The sequence below is a fragment of the Rhopalosiphum padi genome, chromosome 2 (genome assembly GCF_020882245.1).
Source record: "Rhopalosiphum padi isolate XX-2018 chromosome 2, ASM2088224v1, whole genome shotgun sequence".
Classification (NCBI taxonomy): domain Eukaryota; kingdom Metazoa; phylum Arthropoda; class Insecta; order Hemiptera; family Aphididae; genus Rhopalosiphum; species Rhopalosiphum padi.
In genome coordinates, this window is record NC_083598.1 from 40055068 (window position 1) to 40078431 (window position 23364).

Genomic DNA, 23364 nt, shown 5'->3' on the forward strand with positions numbered 1-23364 from the left:
TCGAAATATTATATATACTAACCAAAATACTGTCCTATAATTTATATGACTGTTTATTATACGATTTCCATATACAACCGGTATACCATTAATCAAAACTATTTTAACCTAATTTAGAACGAAAAACCAGTTTTTTTTAATCTTGGTATCTACTTTTATGCTCTCTATATTGTATTAGGTAAGCATTATTGTTCGGTATAAAATCATATATTTTATTTTTTGTTAATTTAAGAATATTTTAGGAAAATAAGATTATAATGAAGATTTATAACATAGAAACATTGATTATAAATACTAGTATTAACTTATAAATGTATCCAATTAAACATATTTAATTTATTGGATTTATCTATTGCAATATTAATCGAGACACTAAAATTATTTATTAATTTTTTATATTGGATATGAATTGTTTGTCACGTTTATCTTCGTTTCCATGAATTTAGATCGATTTTATAAAAAAAAAAGGTTTATTAGTACATCACGGTGGTGTAAACATTTGATTTAATATTTTGTATACCTACTTTCCTATTACTTAAAGTCTTAAAATAATCATTTAAAAAATGAAAATAATACTTACCTATACCTACATACTCGGACTATACATAATTTGTGATTTGTGTAACGTTTTTATGACAGCTTCTGTGGTTATGTGATAATATTATCATTAATAGTAATATAAGGCCGCTATTTGTTTTAAGGTTTTTGAATAGTCTCACTAATTTCAAAAAACAAAAACAATAGACGGCAATAATAAATAAAATAGGTGTGTAGTGAAAAACTCCAAGAAACGAATACATACGCCGAATGCGTGGACCTACGTCATGTTTGTTATTGTATATAATTTATCACAATACACAAAAAAGTATGCATATACTCGTACGTGTATGTAATATTATATATATTTTTATATTTTTGTTAAAACATTTTTTTTGTTTTTCCGAAGACAAATAAAAACAATAATGTACATACTTGCAACGCTTTGATACAACGCTAAGTCGCTAAGTACGTACGTCAATTCCAATAGAGTAAAAAACCGTCCTTGCAATGATTTTGAGTTTTAAGATACTAGTGTTATGACCCCTACGTATACGATATTTTTTAATGAAACTGTTCGTTGTGAACTCATTCATCATTGGTGGTTTATGGTGTCTCAGTTGTTTGAACTGTTTATAACGTATTATTTCGGATCGGCTCATCATCGAATGCAATACAAACGTGTAGACGTGTAGTCATTTAGATTGTCATTATATCCCACGTTCTTTTTCGACCTCGGCGACGGCCATGTCGTATTATTTCCCAACATATTTTATTTGAAATTTTCGATTTGCCATAAAAATTATGTGTAACCAATTGTTTATTGAAACTCAATTTGAATTTGAGATTATTTTTAAATTATCTTGTTGTCAAATTTATTTTGCTTAACCACGGACAAGTGTTTATTGTCATTTGTCATTGTCCTTTTGCATTAATTAATTAGTAATTACTATAAAACATCATCATTAGATCTTTGCCACATCTGAAAACTGTGTATTATTCATTAAACAAGCGTTACGCGCGTTATGTGAATTAAATTTAAATAATGATGTAGAATAAAAAAAAATATAATTTATGATCGAATATCATTTCACCACGCTCATCAGTATAACCACTTTAACTTAACCATCACTAGTAAAGTCTACTTGATATCAACTACCTCGATACAAAAAATTGTAGTATATTATGTTTTATCAACTATCAGTGTTTTCCCTTAACGCTCGTAAATACTTAACAATATATTATACTTGTAATTTTAGTACGCAATTAATTTTGTAGTATAATCGTCATTATACACAAGTAATAAAAAAATACTCTCTTGATATATCTTATTTTATATTAATGATCGTTTTCTAAACAATATTGTATCGATTCTACGAATGCGTGTGAAAACCGTTCTTGTTCGATGCCACTCGTAACGGTTTCGAGTCATAGTTTCTAGTTTATACTACATATTATTATACTGTCCAAAGAACTCGAAGCACGATAATTAATAAAACTCTTATTGTAGATTTTATTCTACGTGTCATATTTTACGGTAAGAAAAGAATGTTATATATGCCTGGCTAAAGGAATGTGACTTTCCGCATGACTACGATCCGCCGGCGGATATCAATTATATTATGAATTGATTTTGTTATTGTCCGCGCGTTTAAAAGTGAACGCTGAAATAAAAATCGTCATCGTGTGACGTGTTGCGGGGATATGTGGTGGTAGCGGTGGTGGTGATCGTGTTGGTGACCCGACTTCCGGTCGGTGGAAGTGCGGAAGACGTTCGTTATAGATATGGCTCACGCTTTTTATGATTTTATGTATCGTTTATATACAAACTATCGTCGGGGGTCGCGTAAAATAGAACAATATATATATAATATATATTTTTTTAATCAATAATAAAATATCGTAGGCGTCCTAATGCTTAATTGATGGTTTTAGATTCTAAGTGGAGCAATGAATGTATTGAGTATTGACCATACAATGATGTGTTTTTCTCTTTTTTTTTTAAATTTGTTTTTTATATTTGTGTCGGTCATCCCTTTTAGGGACAGAATAAATAAATACTTAATTCTTCAATTCTCAACATTGAAAGAAGTTTCTGGTAAAAAATTGAATCTAGTTTGTATTTTAGGTGGTCAAAAGAAAAAGCTTTTTTATACTTTTCAAAATAACCTAAAAAGACAAAAAATATTTACTAAGGATAAACGAGAATTTTAATGCTAAATCGATTTTGCTGTGACTCAAAAACAAAAGACAATAGGTAGACACATTATATTTTCACCGAATTTTTATTTTTGCATTTTTTATTCATGCTATATTTTTCAAAATATTTTAACTTTGATTTTTGTTTTCTATTAATATCGATAAAATAATTTTGCTTAATCAAAAAGCTTAAAAATTTAATACAGATTCCTCTTAAGTAGTTTACCGTGTAAGCAAAATTTCTAAAAATTTAAGTTTTTTATAAACATTTTAAAATCAATTTTGAATGAAATTAATTATTTAAATGAAAAATAACAATTTTATTTATTTTGTTTTAAAATAAAAATATTATTCGTAAACTTTAAACGTATAGGTAATATTTCAAACACATATTGGCATTTTTAAATGCAATATTTCTGACAAGGATTAATTCAATTTACCGTATTACTAATAGTAAAATAAATTACTTTAATTTTTATTATACATATAAATATATCATGAAAATATACTTACTAATATAAGCTGACTGACCGTTACTCAGAATCGTTATTCGTATGTAATGATTTCAATATTCAACATATAGCTGAGTCAGTACCTTATTTTCTCCCATTTAAATTTTAATTTATTAATTAAAATAGTGTATCTCTGATGGTGTACGTAAGCTACTGTACTGAAACTGTGGTACGCGCGCGCGGACTCACGCTCACTAGATGTATATTGTCCACTGAGAAGTTAAATACAATTATTATATTCTAGAATTGCATTACTTATTATTTCCGTTGTAGTAGAATCAAAACTATATACACCTAGTATTATTCTAGTGTTATTGTTATTATTCTAGATGGCGATGTGTTGACTCATATATATGTATATATTATGTATACGTAATTATTTTTGAAAACGATAGTTGAGTCATATTATATAGGTACATGTATAATACAGAGTGATTCAAAATAGAGAAAAATAATAAGTTTATATATTCCCATTTAAATGTTTAAAGTTGATCCCCAATATTGTAAAAAAATATAAAAATTAATATAATATCATTTTAGATGTTTCTTAATAAAAAAAATTGTATTATACATTTTATTCATCAATTTTGAATATTTATATGATAAAATGGCTGTAACTAAAAATTTTAGTTACAGTTTAGGCTATATATGTACATGCAGTGATTATTTTACACAAAGCCCTTATATTTTCTTGATCACATTTTAAATCATTTTAATTAGGTAATTTTAAACATAATTCATTCGGTATATTTTTTCCAAAAATAAAAATGGTCAGTTTTTATATTTTTACTAATAAGAACCCCGCTTTCTTACAGTCAATAATTTATTGGATATTTTTTAATAAATTTGATGTAACTATAATTAAAAATTCATACGTTTAGTTATTGTTAGTTATTAAAATGTTTATAGTAAGGACCATATACCCGTAAGTTGTAGTTAAACAGGGTTTTACAAAATTAAATAACTCAATAAGTATTTAAAGTATTCATTGGAATTGTAATTAATATGCGTTAATATTTTCGAAAAAATAATTTATTAAATAATTAGAATACTTCTAATAATTTACATTAGAAAATAGAAGTTTTTATTTGAAGTGCAGAAGTTTGTACACTCCTAAATCTTAAGTAGTGCATAAAATCTCAAAAATTTAGAAATATGGTTTTAAGTATACCTATTTAAAAATTCAAAGATTTTTAATAACTTCATTATCGAAGAAAAAGGGGCTAAGCATGTTTGGTGATCACTCTGTATATCAAATTTATGAATATTAATTAATTTTAATATTATTTGATCAACTGGGGAATCTGTATGTTAACGATACTTATGATTTTAATTTACATTTGTCAAATATTAAACATTTTTTATATATATATAATATAATCCGATTACATCGTTAACCCGTTATTATAATATATACTATATTATTCAACCGCCTAAATGTATACCAATATATCAATATTTAATGCCTACACTTATATTAGTTATGATTTATATACATACAAAAATATATTTGACTTTCTGAAGTTAAGATGAAACATTTGATTTTTTTTTTTAACTTTTATTTGTGAATACATAAGGTTTTTTAGGACGAGCACATTTTTCTAGTCGATGTACCACGTGCACAATGCACATATCTGTAAAATGTATGTTTATAGTCGATCAAATCCCACCGGTCTATGATGATTGATTTATTGTATTTATCTTATTGACTCACAATTAAAAATCTAACTAAGTGTGTTTAATATTTATACATGGACGATTCAAAAGTCGCTAGAACATGTGTTCTCAAACGTTGTTATTACAAGTAAATTTTTCTACTGTCGATCCTTCGATAACTTTAATCAATGATATGATCACGACGTACCTATATTTAGACATTTTATACGGCATATGCCATAAATTATTGGTAACAATATTATTATTATAGCTGTTGAGTGAATATATATAATAATATATAAATAATATACATATCACGAAAAGACTGTTGGCGCCAATAAGTGCGTGTCATGACCACAACCTGCAACCTAGTCTGCCGCCCGTGACGATAAGTATAGGTATATAAATGTGTACAATACGCATAGTATTTCATTATATATTATAAATTATAATATATAGTATTTTGTCGGGTAGCGTATTATATTATAAAAATACACGCGTTACTCAACGTGGCGCTCTGTAATTCGAGATAACGTTTTCCCCCTTTTTCATTTATAAATCGTATTCTTCCTTCTGACGATACGATGACTTCACTCGCATCAGTCGTACCCGCACTTACGACGCCGTGTATCTCGTGAAATGTGAATCATTTGCGTTCAAATAGACGTTGTCAACATCGACTTGACTACCTTCCTTAGAACGATGATTCAACAGAAACTTGGCAAAATTAAGTGTTATATTATGAATAGGATATTCCTTTGAAACATTTTCTCCGTCCTCGTGGAATTACGGATTTTTTTATTGATTTTACATATATTATGTATAATACAATACCGACTGAATCAAACTTCTTCGTAGAATCATGGCTTTAAAATTCTATCGATTTTTGAATATATTACGTTGTTGTCTAGATATTTACGGGAAAAAATTAAGTCATTGTAAAACGTATATAATAATATAATATAATATATATTAATATTATTATATTATTATTTGATTGGCAAGACAGATGCTAACTTTAGTATTTAGATAAATGTGTAATGACTGAAATGTGCAATATAATTTATTGTACATAAACCATTAAATCACACAAATAATACTAAAATTATTTTTCAGTATTTTTCTGAATCTTCACAATATGGTGGTTTCTACCGTCGTCTGTATCTGTCGTCCCATGGCCGCTCTTAAATAATTATGTTATAATTTATAACAAACGAGATCGTAAATTGTTAATAACCGTCAATTGAACACACGGTCCTAACATAAGCAATCTGTTCCGTTAAACGTTGTCGCGTTGTATAATTTTTTTTGAAATTATTGCATTGGTGCATGTACGCATGCACCGTATATATACTATATTATATTGGGTATCTTTTCTATCGTCAAACGTCGGAAAGAGAAACTGTTTTTTTTTTCATTGTATAATAATATACATTATTTAAGTTATCTGTGATTTATGGACAAGATTCTCAATATGCCACTGAGAGTTATGAACATTGTACACATTTAATAATATTTGATAATAATTGATTTTGATACGTATCGCATATGGGTCAGGTATTTAATATTTTATAGGACAGAACGCAGAAAAGTTATCGCACTGTTGTCAGTAAATCGATAGTGATTCTATTTTATTATATTAGATATATAAAAATATTAAACATCCATAAACAGAAATTTAATTATATTATATACTACAATGTACAACTTATGATAATGAAACACATGTTCGTTGTAGATGAAATTTATTGCGATGAAATCTTGATGACAAAAAAATATTTAGATATATAATAAATAATAACAATAACTCATCTGTCCCATCGATTAGGAAGTTTTTTTACTGCATTTTGACAAAGAAGCGTCATATTATTGAGGATTATGGACCTAACTCGATGCTATAATTAAGTTTTTTTCCCCTTTTGGTGGATAAACACAACTACCACGATTTTATCGCAGTTGCACATAACACAATAATATAATATATTTATGTTGTTATTTGTTATTGTGGCGACGACGCGGTGGCAGTGTATTGACAAAACTGTTGCAGTATATTACATACTATTTATAAGGTGTAACTACCCCGCTCCTGCGTTATTTACGACTGACTATATATAATATTATACGACGAGGTGTTGTATTGCTGGTGTTTGAACGCATGTGTATGTGTATTGTGTGTAATATTGTGAGACGGAAATGAAAAAAAACGACCGAGAATGGAGAATATTAGTCATTTTACGCGCTCTATACCCGTTGGTTTTTTTACCGACAGTGTCAGGTTACTTTTGCTTTTTTCTGCATCCCACGCATGAGTTTTTCAACGCCTCTGCGGAAAGCTCTTCGGCGCGTTTTTCATTTTAAATTAATTATCAAAAGTGGATCCGTTAATGTTTAGTATACTATTATAGTCTACAGGCGTTGGTGTATACTGTTATGGCGTGTAATTTATGCGAGAGTGGCGTGTCCTCGGCTCCAGCATTATTATATAGAAGAAAACAACCCGTACGTACGAGAGTTGTCTATATTGCAATAAATGACTTGATATCACATAAATACTTTTCGAGTGGCACTTCATTATATACGATGATATAACAGCAGAAAATTATTATAATCGAGGATTTAATTATAACGTACCTACTACCTACCCGCTTGATTAATGATTTGTGACGCGAATGTAAAATATTGGGATGTTAGTATGTTACGACATAATGCGTAAAGGAAAACTAACCTAACTTTTATCGATCAGGAGTGTTTTTTGAGATTTTCTCATTTCGACTAAAGTAATTGAATTTCTGAATCAAACGCAAATCGCAATGCCCTGTTATGATTTAATGTCTATAATAAAATGTACAAGTAATGACGACAAACAGGTAATATTTTTGTATTTTAACGAGTTTATTGGTAATAGTACTACCTATAGTATTTCGCACCGAACGAACGAATATCAGTTTAGACGGTTACAACGAGTGTAGACTCTCTCTCTCTCTATATATATATATATTATATACTATATAGTATATATACGCGGGAAGGTTGTTGAGATCAAACGCATTATAATCTGTCTGTTTATTAAAATATTTTTTTAAATAAATAATACGTATAATAATATATCGCCACCGCTGCCGTTTTGAAGTCACGAATGAGAAGACTCGCACTTATGATTATAACATCCAAGAACGCTATATTTACACCGAAATTTAATTTATTTTCGTTCTGCGAAAAACAACGGTTTATCATATATATAATGTGTAAATGTATTCAAAACGTTATACTACAGATATGTTATAGCTTCTTCGAAATAGCTCCTCGGCAATAAAACACTGCAACGGTGTGCGACAAACACCGGTAGCAATAATTTTAATTTTCCCGTCGAGAACTCGACAGTTGGAATACGCTAGCAAATTGTATTGTGTAAAATATAATATTGTATATTATTATAACGGTGGGATTGTATGATGCGTGATAATGATATTATTATAAATGAAAGTGTTTAACCGAAAACGAAATGTGACTATAAAATTGTGTATTATGTAAATATGTTTAACCGTACACACATAATATATAGCGTGTTTTTCTTGAAATCGCCAAGTTTCGTCACTCACGCGTTTCCTTTTTTTTTACATTTTATTTTTCATTCTATGGTCGTGCGTTATTTAAGCACACCCGTTGTCCGAAATTATTTTCGGCAAATGTTATTAATCGTCCGTGCGCTGCTGGCGTCAAGATTTCAGGGTTGAGGTTAAACGTATACGTATATTAATTTTTTGAAAAAGCAAATTCAAGTATCTACCAACAGTGCTCAAACGACCTGTGAAAAATCGTTTTTCTTTATAAGATTCATTCCTCACATGATAGTGACTTCATCACTACAATATACCATGTAATATATATTATATTTTTACTGTTTTCTCGAGTCTATAAAGTGGTTTTGAATTCAGTAGTTGTGAATGTCGTTTATCGGTACAGTTATTTGGCAAGTATTTCGACCTGTATATATAATATGATGAGGAGTGTCGTCGTTGCATGTATTTAAGATAAATTCGTGCGCTCGATTAGACGAACAAAAACTTTTTTTTCAGTTAAAAAATGCCTTTGCGGCTAGTTTGTGTCCTTGTCATAGAAATCCGCGTGTTGTTCATCTGCGCGTATTTTTTTTTTTTTTTCTATACGGTTTTAATAGTAATGACGACAACATAGAGCAGTGGATATGCCTTAAGGCCGACATCACGACGCGATCGTTATATCGCGTGCTATTAGATTCATTATATTATATATATGTATAATAAACCATATGACTTTATGCAAGAGGAAAAAAGTTTTTGGCCGATTGTGCTTTGTGCAAAAATTAAATTGCGCGCACGTCTATTTTCGAATTAAACGACGTCTCTGCATGTATATTATTATCGTCGTGACGAGGCTGACTCCGGTGGACCGTGTATGTACAAAATATACATATTTATACATTTTATAAGGGGTGGAAGGGGAATCAAAGTAAAAACAACAGCACAGTGTACGCAAGGTCGGGTTTCGGGGTTGGCGTGAACAAAACACCATCGAAAAAATACTCAAAAGAAAATCATGTACCTAGTCTTAACGCTAATTTAAACTGTGTATAATTTGAACAATAAAAAAATATCGTAAATATCTTATATCAATTAAAAATAAATAATCAATTTGTTTTATTTTCTTGTATCAATTTTATAAAAATAATTTGTGTAAATAATTTTTACTAAATACTATAACTGATATTCCTTTTATTTACCTATTTCTACAGCATTTCGGTAATGGTGTGAAAGTTATCACAAAGCTTGTGATTGATTTTTTTTTCAAAATATCCCCGGAGTCTTGCCAGTGACTGGCTCAGATAAACGATGTTTTGAAAATATGAAATGTATACTTGATACTACGAAGGAGATTATAGGTAGCAGAATATCTTATTGCCACTTCTGAATCCTTTTCACGGTTGTATACAATTATAAATTCACTCATATTTAGTTGTTTTTGAAACCAGCCGTATTATATGCATATTGTTGTTTACGCTGTTTCTGCGTTAAAATATAATAATATTATTGTTCAAATTACACGTCAAAAGTTACGTAGTCTCGATAACAATTGTCATACCTATGTTCGGTTTTAATGACCGTGTTTTTAAACATACGATTATCGTTAGAAGTTGTTGTTTTGTTGAAGTGGACGTTTAGGAAACGTTGCGAAAATGTAACATAATTGGTTTGTTCAACGGCGGGAATTTTAACTTATTTTTCTTACAGCTAGTATTATACCTATATCGTATATAGGCAACTACATTTAGAACTGGATGATAAATTGTTAAAATAATAAAGACGTTGTAAAATATCTCAGATTAATTAAAAAAATTTGTATATATTATATACGCTACAACTGATATAGTTATTGATATTTCTAATAAATTAATTTTATTTGATATTAAATTAATATAATAGATAGTGTCAATTTTATTTTATAATCATGTGATTAAAAGATATTTTAGACGAATTTTTGGAATAACTTTATCTCTGAGAAGAGAAGGGTCGTTGTCATCTCAGAGTTGGGTGATAATATTTCGCCTAGAATTTAGGAGAGCATCTATGTCTGTAGTCTTTAAGCCAGTTAAAACAATTTTTATCTTTATTCAAAGTATACACTTTTTTTTACATTTCAAAACCAATTAATGTAATACTCGAGTATTGATTCCTTCGATATAGCCATCATCAGTTCAACTTATGTGTACATACTACATAGTTGTCTTTGTTTGTTACCATTAAGTTTGAATTTTGTAGACAACTTGTCGAAGCTTGTCTCAGGTCGAATTAAGATATATGATACGGCGCCGAGAAGCTTATAGCTGCGAAACGTGTCAAATAATAATTAATAATACTCGTTGAGAGTGATTACTGGCGTCGCGTTTCCGTTAATATGACGCAAATCATCCTCGATGTCTTATTTCCGACTAAAAACAATAGCGCCGCGTAATTATAACTAGGACTTAAATGTACGAATATAATTTTCATATCCGGTCTATATATATATATATATATATATATATGTATATATATGTATGTATGTATGTATGTATAATGTATATGTATATGTTATAATCAAAATGAGTCCGAACCACACTATATCCTATTGCAATGATAATTTAACTACATGGACGAAACATCTATGGCATTTAACTATATATTTTTGATCATAAGTCACCCAATCAAACAAAAGTAGTAAATAATGTGACATAACATTAATAGCGTAAGTATATAAAGTATAATATAAACTATTTTTAAAATTTTCATCTATTTAGACTATTAGGCTTAGAAAATCCTTGTTCTTTGTATTGAAAGCCTTATAAACAATACAATAATAAACAAATTTCAAGGGACGCGTTAAAGTGTAAGCTTGGACTCCATCCTTCATCCATTCACCTGTAAAACTATATAATCGAGGACTAAAACGTAGTCTCCACATAGTAGATGCACCTACTACCTACCTAGTCTTTTAGTAGTCCTAGTCTAATGTGTTATTCTCAAAAGTTCATTACCGCATTATTATATACTTATAAGTTATAACCAAGACTGATATATTGATTGCTGTACACTATGCTGCTTAATAATTTACAATTATAAAAACCTTTATAAAAAATATATTAATTATACAGATAATTTTACGATTATACGACAACGCTTTTGGTATATTATACATACTATATACTACATTATAATTGGTGGCCATCACTAAATTGTTTATTTTTATATCGTTCGTTCACATATAGGATATGGATTATGGATATACCTAAAGGGGATGTACAACGATGATATTTAATACTAAATTGTACATTACTTATAATATCGTGTGTTTTGTACATTTGTATCTCGAAACATTTTCGTGATCCTATTGTTATTCGGTTTTTATTTTGTTTTCGTGCAGACGTTTGAAAAAAATAACTAATCGATTATTGCATTCGTTGTTTTTATTTATATCGTTTTTTACTTTATTATTATGCCAGAATATCGTAAAACGCAGTTTCCTCGTTGGTTTTTACTGTTTTTATTGTTTTTACCAACAATTAGTTAGATGAATTACACCTTAAACATAGCGTGTTCGTTGAGGTGTTCCAATTATATATTAAGTAGGTACTTATGACTAATGAATTTACTCTATCCGTACCTCAAAGGTGTTTTCCGTCGCAGTAGTTAGTCGTCGCATTATAATATATCGATTTATGCCAAACTCGTGAGCGGGTTTTATTCTCTGTTGTATAATAATATAGAATGTATAAGTAAATATTGTCATTGTGCAAGACGCTGCACGTGTCATGCCGGCTCCTACGTTGTAGAGAACAATTTCATAATTGCAGTCGTATATAATATTATATTATATAAAATAATTAACAATGCAGTATAAGAGCACTTTTAATTACAGAATAATTTTAAATAATTTAATTTCGATTTAATTTTAGTATTTATAAAAACAATTTATATTTTTACTTTAATAATTTTCAAATATTTTTCACAATGAGGACTTATATTTTTAATTTAATAGTGTAACCAATAGAGTTAATTTTGTATAAACATTTTAAGAGAACGTCATACTCATACGTGTTGGTGAATTTCATATTAGTGTGATTTTATCTTTTATAGATATATATATATATTATAATAAAGTGAATTATAAACATTTTTAAATTACAATATTTGGCATACTTTAAAAATATAAATTAAAACTTCCTAAAAAGTCACCGTACAAACAGATACCATATTTTTACTTTTAGATATTTTTAATTCACTTTAATTAGAGTACTATTTAAATGTTTAATCTATTAATAACACAAAATTGGTTTTGCTGAACGGAAATATACTATGCAATATGTTTGTAATATGTTAATAATAAAATATACTGTCTTCTAAAGAATAAATTAGTTAAAATAAGTTAGTATGTGTTCAGATATTTTATAACATAGACAATTATTTTTTGAATTCGTCCTTCTGATTGTCCTTTTTTACAATATTTAAATTTTTAGCGAATTATGAGTATGTTAATTTTTAAGATACATAAATTGTCTTAAGTGTACTGCACTCCATGAACACTCGTTGTAATCTATCGTTCATGTGTCATATATTGCTTATAAATTTTAAAAACTTAAATGTATTATAGTTTCAAGAAATATGACATTGTAATTTGTGTTCTGCAATGAAGCTGCTGCGCGTTCTCGCTGTAGTTTTACTACTATATTATTATAGTGTATTGATCGTTCCCGAAAATTCATTTCACGTTTTTACAGTTACAAGTATACAACCATATAATATAATATAAATACGCTTATATATTCTCTCTCGTTGTAAAGCTCGACAACTTCGTCTTATTTAAAAAAATTTTCACATGAGACCCTGCGATCGGCTTAATGTTCCAAAAAATCATATTTTTTATTTAGTATCAATACAAACATTCACGTGAGACATAAGGAGTATGTCATCCCCTCTATATAGCAACCGGAAAGTGTTTCGTGGGATGGAGCTCGGATAAGTATAATACAATTTATATATATTTATTAATATAATATATATATATTAACGACGGACGTGTTCTGCACGTGTTAATTCCGATTTTCCGTTTACGTCATTAATTGCGTCAGAACACGTCGTGTAACAATTGGCAGAACGTCAATATACCGTTGCTGCGTTATTGCCGTTAAGTTTCGCGGTCTATGTAGTTCGTTGTCCATCGTGATGTAGAGTCTTTGCAAGGATGAATCGAGGGTTATTGTGTCACGCATAACATGCTTATTAGGTCTAAGAGGTATTATACTATACAGGTCTACAACACTTCATTTGATATTCATCAACATCGATTTATTTTTTCATACATAGCATTTATCTGTGCCGGGGTTGTATTTTATCGTAAACCGCACACTATAGATTCGTCCTTGGCATGTACGATACAAGCATTTACATTTCAAGAATTACCGATTTTTGGAGTGTTTGGTACCTATTTATAATAATGCCATTGAACATTATTTAATGGACGACATAATTACATAGGAAGTGTTTAATATAAAACACATATTATAATAGACACGTGTCTGTGTCCGTAGAATCATGACAGTGTATAATAATTAACGCGGGTACATTCTGTTTTGTTTTCTCGTAGGTGGAGCAACGAGATGTTCCCGGAATCGATTGCGCGTACTTGGCCATGGACACTGAAGAGGGCGTGGAGGTGGTGTGGAACGAGGTGCAGTTCTCGGAGCGCAAAAACTACAAGGCCCAAGAAGACAAGATCCGGCAAGTGTTTGAAAGCCTCACACAACTCCAGCATCCCAACATCGTGAACTTCCATCGGTACTGGACGGACACGCACAACGACAAACCACGCGTAATTACTATATGATCGAAAATCCTCATGCCCCTCCCACCAACTTAAAAAAAAAAAACTAAGATATACAGTAGAAATAGTTAAGTAAATCATCGGTTAACACATCTAGCATTAATCTTATCATATTAACTGATATATGTACAAAATCTTAAGTCCTAACTAAAATTTCTATGTTTTTTGTCTATAATTTTGTATACAACCTACTATCAGTCAATGATATCAAATTATGTGGTCTCTTTGAAATTGCATCAAGCAATTTCTATTTTGTATTATATTATATTATAATAATGATAAGCGCTTCTTAATAACATATTATACTTTATAGTTTCACATAAGTGCTCACGGTGTGATTTAGTTGACGTATAATAGACGCTCAGCAATCATTTTGTCGGTAAATGTTAATAACAAAAATATTTTTTTCTTCTTCTGATGTTAACCCTTAAAGTTATTCTATATTTCTGTGTTTTCAAGGATAGAAACAAATACTGGGAGACAAGATGACATATAAATTGCTAATACATAAAATCCTTATATAAATAATATAAATAACTAATTATTGGTTCGATATTTTATTATTTGTATGTTATTTATCAGAAATGTGATAAACTATAGGCATTTTATTTCAAAAATGAAAGGGAAAAACTATCATAAAAGTAACATGGTTTGATGATATTTTTTCCGTATTTGATGGACTGTGCACACAAATTGCGCCTCATCTGATTAGTCAATTCAATGCGTATAATACTGTATACAGCTATGATCACTCCACAAAACAACATGATGATGCCTACGTCACGGCTGCATATCACATAAATACTATCATACCATGTTACTTTATCGCGGAAAAAACTGGAGCCTACAAAAAAATCACCTTGTGCATAATTTATTGTTCAATATTGCTTATAAATGACGTCTGTTAACCTCGACGTATACGTCTATTGTGTGTTTGCGCAGGTCATATTCATCACAGAATACATGTCTTCTGGCTCGTTGAAACAGTTCCTAAAACGTACCAAACGCAACGTGAAGAAGATTTCACTGACCGCGTGGAAACGATGGTGCACGCAAATCCTATCGGCCCTAAGGTATGTGCTAGCACTGGACACTCCGATCCTGTTGGTATTAGGATCATTTTACTTTTTTTTTTTAATCTTCACTTTACCGTTGCGCTTTTCCGTTACCGGCGCAAAGCGTATACATTACGTTTTCTAGAATAGCGAGTAACAACATAAAATATTACGTGTACTTATAACTAATAATGTATTTTGTCTATATAAACAACAAAACAATAGTATATACATTATGCCATTTATATGTATAGCTAGGTGTTGTATATATATAATAATAATAGATATGTGAGTATAACTAGTATAATAATAAAACAGTATAGTAAATACTCGATAAACATAAAATAATATTATAATAACATATCACACTGGTATAACTGGAATAGTCGCCGTCATCGTAGCCGCCGCTGATTGCAGAACTAATATTCACTTTACTCAAGAGAAGATGTGGAAGACTACCTTTGGGACAGCGAGATCGCAACTGATGGCAATAATCTCCCGTCATACGCGCACGCCCAATTATAATTTGTGTGTGTGTGTGAGTGTATAATTATATTTTTTCAGAAGGATTTAAATCGAAAAATGATAAGACAAAAACAAATCGAGATATAATCAATATGGAAAAATGATTCGCCAAACTGACACCACTGTTGCTGTCACCACCACCACACGACCTGTGTATATAATACAATTAGATACTACTACTACTACTACTACTAATTATAATAATAATATAATATAATATAGTCTACCAGCTATATTATTTGTACAGTCGTAATATATAATATAGTCGCGGGTCGTGCGTGTTGTCGGAGAATGTTTTAGTCGTTGTGGTTTTGCTTCCCTCGTCGCAAGTGCAGGCGACAACAATTCTTCGACTACTTCGACAAAATCTTGCTATGTTCGTCTGTTGCTGTTTTGGCGCTCAGTTATAAAATAATATTTATAATACATATATACAATTTTTTTTTTTACTATTTTTGATTGTACATTTTATTGTGTTACGTGTACATACGTATATATGTATATTGTATATATTTAAACTAATATATATATATATATATGTATTGTGTTGTGCACTAGCAATAATTTATGATTATAATATTTTATATAATATTATGAGAACAAATAATTTATATAGTCGTCCCGAGCGCCGCCGGTCCGACCGGACAACCGCCAATAGTTGGTGTTTTTTTTCTGTGTAGAATAACGAACGTCCAAAATTACGGGGCAAAAAATTGTGCTATCCAGCCGTGTAGTGTGTGTGTCTGTGAAAAAGACCTCCGCTGCCCAAAAGCAAAAAAAAACAAAAAAAAAACAAAAACAAAAGTTGTGGTTTGTTTTTCAGTTACTTGCATTCATGTTCACCGCCCATCATCCATGGGAATCTGACCTGTGACACGATATTTATCCAACACAATGGACTCGTGAAAATAGGATCAGGTAAAGTACCGCACGAGCGAAACATGCCATGTAAGGGAACATTACCAAACAATTTATATATAAAAAAAAATATTAGAAATTATAACATACATATAATATATATATACCGCAGTATGCAATTATTATGGAAGGTGATGATAATTGTTATGATACTAAGCATGGTTTAAAAACAAAACGGAAAAAATCTTGTTTTCAGTGCCAAAGCTCAGAAACGTTCCGCACTGTACTTTTTCGCCGGCTGACGGTCCTAGGCAATGACGATGCTAGGGCCACCCCATATTTCTGTGTAGGATTGTAAACGCGTTCGCGATGTATACATTGATCCGGCGTTAAGGACCGCGTGGGTTGTCCAGGACCGGGCACGATTGGGTTAAATGTACATGCGGTCGGATCGAGCTGACGCACGACTGTGATTACGACGATACTAATAGTGATTCTTTTCTTAAAAAAAAAAAAAAAAACTATAGTTGCTCCGGACACCATTCACGTGCACATCAAGACTTGCCGGGAAAACATGAAAAACATGCATTTTATTGCACCTGAATGCGGAAGTAAGTTAATTTGTTTCAATAATATTTATTAAGATATAGGTACACTAAAACTACATAATGATTCATTTTTTTCATGTCTATGTATATCATTTTGTACTTTGTACGTTATATTTTTATTTTTTCAATATAGCTGTAGTAATTAAGATATTTCAAACGTACCTATTAGCGATTGAATCAATTCTCATAGAAACACCAATAATATGCGCTAAAAATTCCACATTAAATTAAATTACTACACACAGACTATACATATTATTTACAAATGGTTACAAATAAAAAGTTTTATAGCTTCTATAAAGCTGTCATTTTGTACGGTACATTGTTAAAACTGCATAATGTGGTTACTTTATACGGTTAGATAAAAATTTAAGTTTAAAAATGCGGACACTTTGTACTATTATATACATAAAGTATATATTGTTATAATTATACAATGAAGTAGTAAGTATGTATATGTATAATGTAAAAATTAAATATAAAAAAAAAGTAAATTACAAACGTTATTAATATAGTATGTTAACTACAAGTCAAAATAATCAGTTCTTTGTAATAATTAGATTTTAAAAAGTAAAAACCCTAATAAAAATGTTCACAAAAATACTGATTTTGTATAATATGTAAGTAGTAAGTTCCTATAATATTTGTAAAATATATATACTCAATAGGTATATTATATTGTTGGAAAAAAATAATATAAATAAATAATATTTTTAACAATAAGAAGTATATACTATAATTATTTAAACATATATAATTAAGAAATACAATATTTATATAGTAGGTACTTACTGGATCTGTATGATTTGTAGAAATTTGGAAGATACTTAGATTAACCAAATAATATTTTAAACTTAATAACATTTTTAATAAAATTGGTCATGACTTCTGACTTATTTATATTATATGTATACTTAATGTATATAATTGTACAAAGTGTCCGCGTTTCGCACTTTTAATGCTCGATTTAGAATCCAAAATGTTTTTTTCCTAAAATTTGCAGAAATTATTTTTTTCGTAAAAAAAATATAAGAATACTTAAAAAGAAAGTACTATATCGACTGATAGATGTGAAAAATTCATCACCTCTATGTGTGCAGTTTGTATTTATCAATTGTATCATAGAACGCGTGTTTGCCTTATAAATTTCGTACACTACTACGTCTCTCTCTACTTTTATGAGGTTATTTTTTATTAAAAGAACCACCGTTCGATTTCAGATTTTGTGACACCCGCCATCGATATTTATGCGTTTGGAATGTGCGCGTTGGAAATGGCCACGCTGGAGATACAGGGCAACGGCGACAGTGGTACGCTTGTTACGCAAGACCACATCAATCGCACGATCGAGTCGCTGGACGATCCACTGCAAAAGGACCTGATCTACCAGTGTCTAACGGCTGATTTTGAGAAACGTCCGACGGCGCGAACGTTACTCTTCCACCCCGTACTGTTTGAGGTGCACGCGTTGAAATTACTTGCGGCGCACGCTCTGGTCAAGACTGGTAAGTGTTTTGAGCTTTCTGGGGTCTGTGGTATATTTGGGTTTGCATGAAACATTTAAAAATAAAAAATAACATTAGAATTTAACGCAAAATCTGCGTTGAAATATTGTTTAATAGTTCTCCTAATAATCTTCTAATAACTGTTGATATAAATATTTAATATACTTACAATATGAGGAATTAATCAATAAACACTAAATGTTTAAGTATATACTTTCCAAATATAATAATTAATATCAGCAAAAATATATGTAATATACATATATAATTATCTTATGACCAAATTAAGTATTTTTATATTATTTGTCATAAACTCATAAATAAGCGCATCCCCTTCTTAAGACTCTTATTAATATTATTTATTTATTCTATTTTCTAGAACATTTTGCCGACAGACTGTCTGATGAGGTATATCCTCAAGAAAAAGTAATTGCTGACATTGTGCACCCCGACGATGAAACTCGATCGGTCCAGTTCAAAATGTCTGATGTCCCAGAGAGCAACAAACTTGAAAAGTTCGTCGAAGACGTCAGGTGTGTAGAATACCTAATATTATTATTTATATTTTATAGTGAGCAATATATAACTATATTCATTAATCATTAATCATTATTATTGATTTAAAACTAGAAAATAATAGAATTTGCTATTTTTGCGTATTTTCTAAACTTATGATGTATATAATTAATATAAAGTATTGGCTAATACATAAATTCCACTTCGTAGAATATAATGATAAGTAAGTCGATAAGGTTAAAAACGAAATTTAACTTGGCATATTTTACTGGTTTCACTATGCATAATTCTTAGTCTTGACAACTTATGTATGCATTAAATCATGACGTCAAAATAATATTATTTACCGTTTAATAATTAAATGTTTTAACTAAATATAGTTATCCAACATAATTTATCACTCATCCACGATAGCCGATTAACATTATTTATTGAATCGAGTGACTGTTTATATTTTATATATTATATTTAACTTAAATCGATGGAAGTCGTATTTCAAAAATAAATTTTCCACCTCGTTTATTAAACATCACAGTGGTCATTTTAGAGGCGGCATAGAGATGAAGCTGATTCAACACTTAACATATTATATTATATGTATATAAATTATGAACAATGTTTAAAATTGTATTCAATTGTAAACTAAAGCCACTTATTAGCACATCCTACCTATATAAACATATTATAACTATATAGAGCAATACTTCCTACTTCTACCCCACTCTTCCACATGCACACATAATATACACAAAATGTTAAGTTAATTGTTGTTCCTTTTTTTATGAAAACTGTGTGCATTCCAAATAATTTTATATAATATAACGTTTGTCTCTGTTCTATCTTATCAAAAATATAGGTTTGGCATTTACCCGTTGACTGCTTACGCCTTGGAAGCGGGACCTGTGCGGCTTACTACGTACCAGCCTCAGAGTCCGACCGGTTCCATGGATCAGTCTATCCCGTCGGATAGAAGTAGCTCTGGGCCTATCGACGTCGAAGTCAGACGTATCGTCAACACGATGTGCAACATCAAACCCCGAGACGATGCTCAAAATGACTTTATGGTCGGTATATTATTAATTATTATAATATAATTTCGCCACGTATGAAAATATGACTAGAGATTCCTTATCGGTAGACATTTTTAACAATATGTATCGGTTTATATAACTGCGGATTGTAGTTCGTGTATCGTGTTGTTGTTACATAAATCGATTCACGTAATATGCATCATATAATTTATTAAAATATTTTATATAATAAAATACTTAGTAAAATTGATCTCAAAATGAAGAACAAACTGTTAATGATTTAATTTTTATTCCAAATAGATGACAATTCTACTGCGGATGGATGACAAAATGAATCGTCAACTAACGTGTTCTATAACAGACGCGGACACTGCGTTGTCTCTCTCCCAAGAATTAGTGCACTTCGGCTTCATCAACGAGGTGAGTTTGATTCAAACATAGAACCAACAATGATAATTCATTGAGGGATGGGGAATGATAAACAAGCCTATCTATTTTTTGCCAAACCTTTTTAAGAAAAAAATAATATATTAACCATGTTTACTTCTAAATGTTTATGCTGTACATATACCACTTTACTGTTATGACTAAACGTAATTTTCATGAGTTCTTATTTTTGCATGCACTTATACAGTTATACATTAAAATTTCACCGATAAGCAATTTTTACAAGTTATTTGATTCATTTATAAGTTATTTATATAACTATTATTCCGATAATATTTACTGAAGACTGATTTATACGTTTTTTATACAACATACTTAAAAGCATGAATATTATTTTCACAAATTTTGAGTATTTATTATGCAGGGTAATTATTTTATCGCAACACACTCTTAATCTAATCTAACCTAGAAATTAGAGTGGCCTTAGCTTATAATTAGCATAAAGTATATATCCTATATCCTTGTAAGTTATAAGTGGTGTATACTACAGTGAACTATGTTTTAGAATAGATATCATATTTTCATGTTATCTCATTTTTCCTACTGTGCGCTATTGCAGGCCTGATGGGGATAGATTGTTATAAAATCATTAGGTAATGCAAAACAATTAATCGATTTTTTTTCACTCGCAGTCGGACAAAGACAAGATATACGTAATCATCGAAGAGACACTTTCTGAGGGTCCTCATTACAAGGAAGACGACGATCAATCGTCAATTCCCGTGGAAGTCGAATCATCGCCACCGTTGCAGAAACGATCGTCAGCACCTGCCACTCCGTCGTCGTCGTCCAGGCCCAGTGTCATACGGTCGCCAGTAAAACGCGACGGCAGTTAATGATAGCTACGTGGCCAACTCAAGTTGGTCACTCGGTTTCGTCCAACCCGTCGTCTATCGACGACGAGCCCGCGGCAACGAACCGCGTACCGTTTATATTCGCTTCTTCCAAGTTTAAAAAGTATAAAAAACACATTACAGTGCGTCATCGTTACGATAACGTCAACTATATTTCATCCGCGTCAATTCAAACCAAACAAAACGTGCGAAAAACAAAAGCGAATTCAATAAAAATGACCTCCTCTTGCATATTATACGTTATACTCGTCGATTTTATAAAACACACACACACACACACACATATGTATAATGTGTATAAATATATGCTTACACTTATATATATTATAATATAATAAAACGTAAAAACGTAGACTTGAGTCATTATGTTATGCGTGTGTATTATATATATATACATACATATATATATATACATATCCATATATAAATATATATATATGCATGTATGTACGAGAGTATATTATATATTCGATTACGATAAGCTTAATATTTTTTACTGAATATTAATAATATAATAATAATAATAAAGATAACGATAATAATAAAATAATGTTTAATTAGAATATGGTAAAAGACACCTAAATTATTTGTTTTATATAATAAATATTATATTATACTCAATATTATATTCAATTATTCAATATCCGTCGTACAATTTTTATTGTTAATCACATCATATTCATTCCAACCAAAAAAAATAATAATAAAAAGATTTTAAAAGAATCGCTCAATGTAATTTTTATATAATTATTTATTTTATTTTATTATTTTTTTTTTTTAATTATTATTATTGATGCTTTTATTCAACGTGCTCTATTTATTATTATTGTTCACATTCATCATTTAAACATATTATTATTATCTTTTCTCAAACTCGTCGTTCAGTTACCTGTCTTTTTCGGCCAATTATGTATTATATTATATTATGTATGGTCTCAAAAGTCGTATGACCTTCCGCTATTTACACTGTGTACATGTAGAACTATCTTAACACGTTTACTATGTACCAATTTATGTCATTCGCCTAACAAATGTACCGTGTGTTGCGTTCAAAATGTGATATGTTTTTAATTAAAAAAAAAAAGAAGAGAAAATATATTAGATTTAGGCTTAATTATATTTTACTTATGATTTTTGAATATTATGATGAATATTACGTGTACATTATTAATGATGAATTAAAAACTGTGATACTTACAACTAAATGATTTTGTTTATTATTAATTAATATTGTGGTTATTTTATATTTTAGAATACAAAATGAAGTTATGAGAAATACTCAGTTATTCAGATCCATATTAGGATTACAGAACAAACTACCACATAAGAAATTATAAATAGAGACATTAAATAAGCTAAACTTAAAGCAAATAAATCTCAGAATAGTGATTTTTACGGTAAAAATTATATTAGTATGTTTATTCAGTTTATTGTACAATGAAGATATATTATATTGTTTTAGCAGTTTAACAATCAAATTGGTAAGGAATTTTAAAAGCACTTATAAGTTTTATCTTTTAAAAGGTCCAAGTTTCTTAACTAAATAAATCTGAGCACTTCAATGGCCTAAAAACTCTAAAAATATCAAAAAAATGAATTTAAACATAAATTTACATTAAATCGTTTTTTTTTTTTAAAGAACAAAAATTATGTATTAATGAAATAAAA

General features: G+C 29.6%; 1 protein-coding gene across 1 annotated transcript in view; it reads left to right on the top strand.

The window, feature by feature from the left end:
• Positions 1-22901, top strand: part of LOC132919620 (nuclear receptor-binding protein) — a 50373-nt gene extending 27472 nt beyond the window's left edge. The window contains exons 2-10 of the mRNA XM_060981350.1: positions 14061-14285; positions 15240-15370; positions 16701-16795; positions 17263-17346; positions 18564-18848; positions 19228-19381; positions 20221-20428; positions 20696-20815; positions 21475-22901. Coding sequence (XP_060837333.1) covers positions 14061-14285; positions 15240-15370; positions 16701-16795; positions 17263-17346; positions 18564-18848; positions 19228-19381; positions 20221-20428; positions 20696-20815; positions 21475-21678 — 1506 coding nt within the window. The 3' untranslated portion in view covers positions 21679-22901. The remainder of the gene's footprint in view (positions 1-14060; positions 14286-15239; positions 15371-16700; positions 16796-17262; positions 17347-18563; positions 18849-19227; positions 19382-20220; positions 20429-20695; positions 20816-21474) is intronic.
• Positions 22902-23364: the final 463 nt, after the last annotated feature.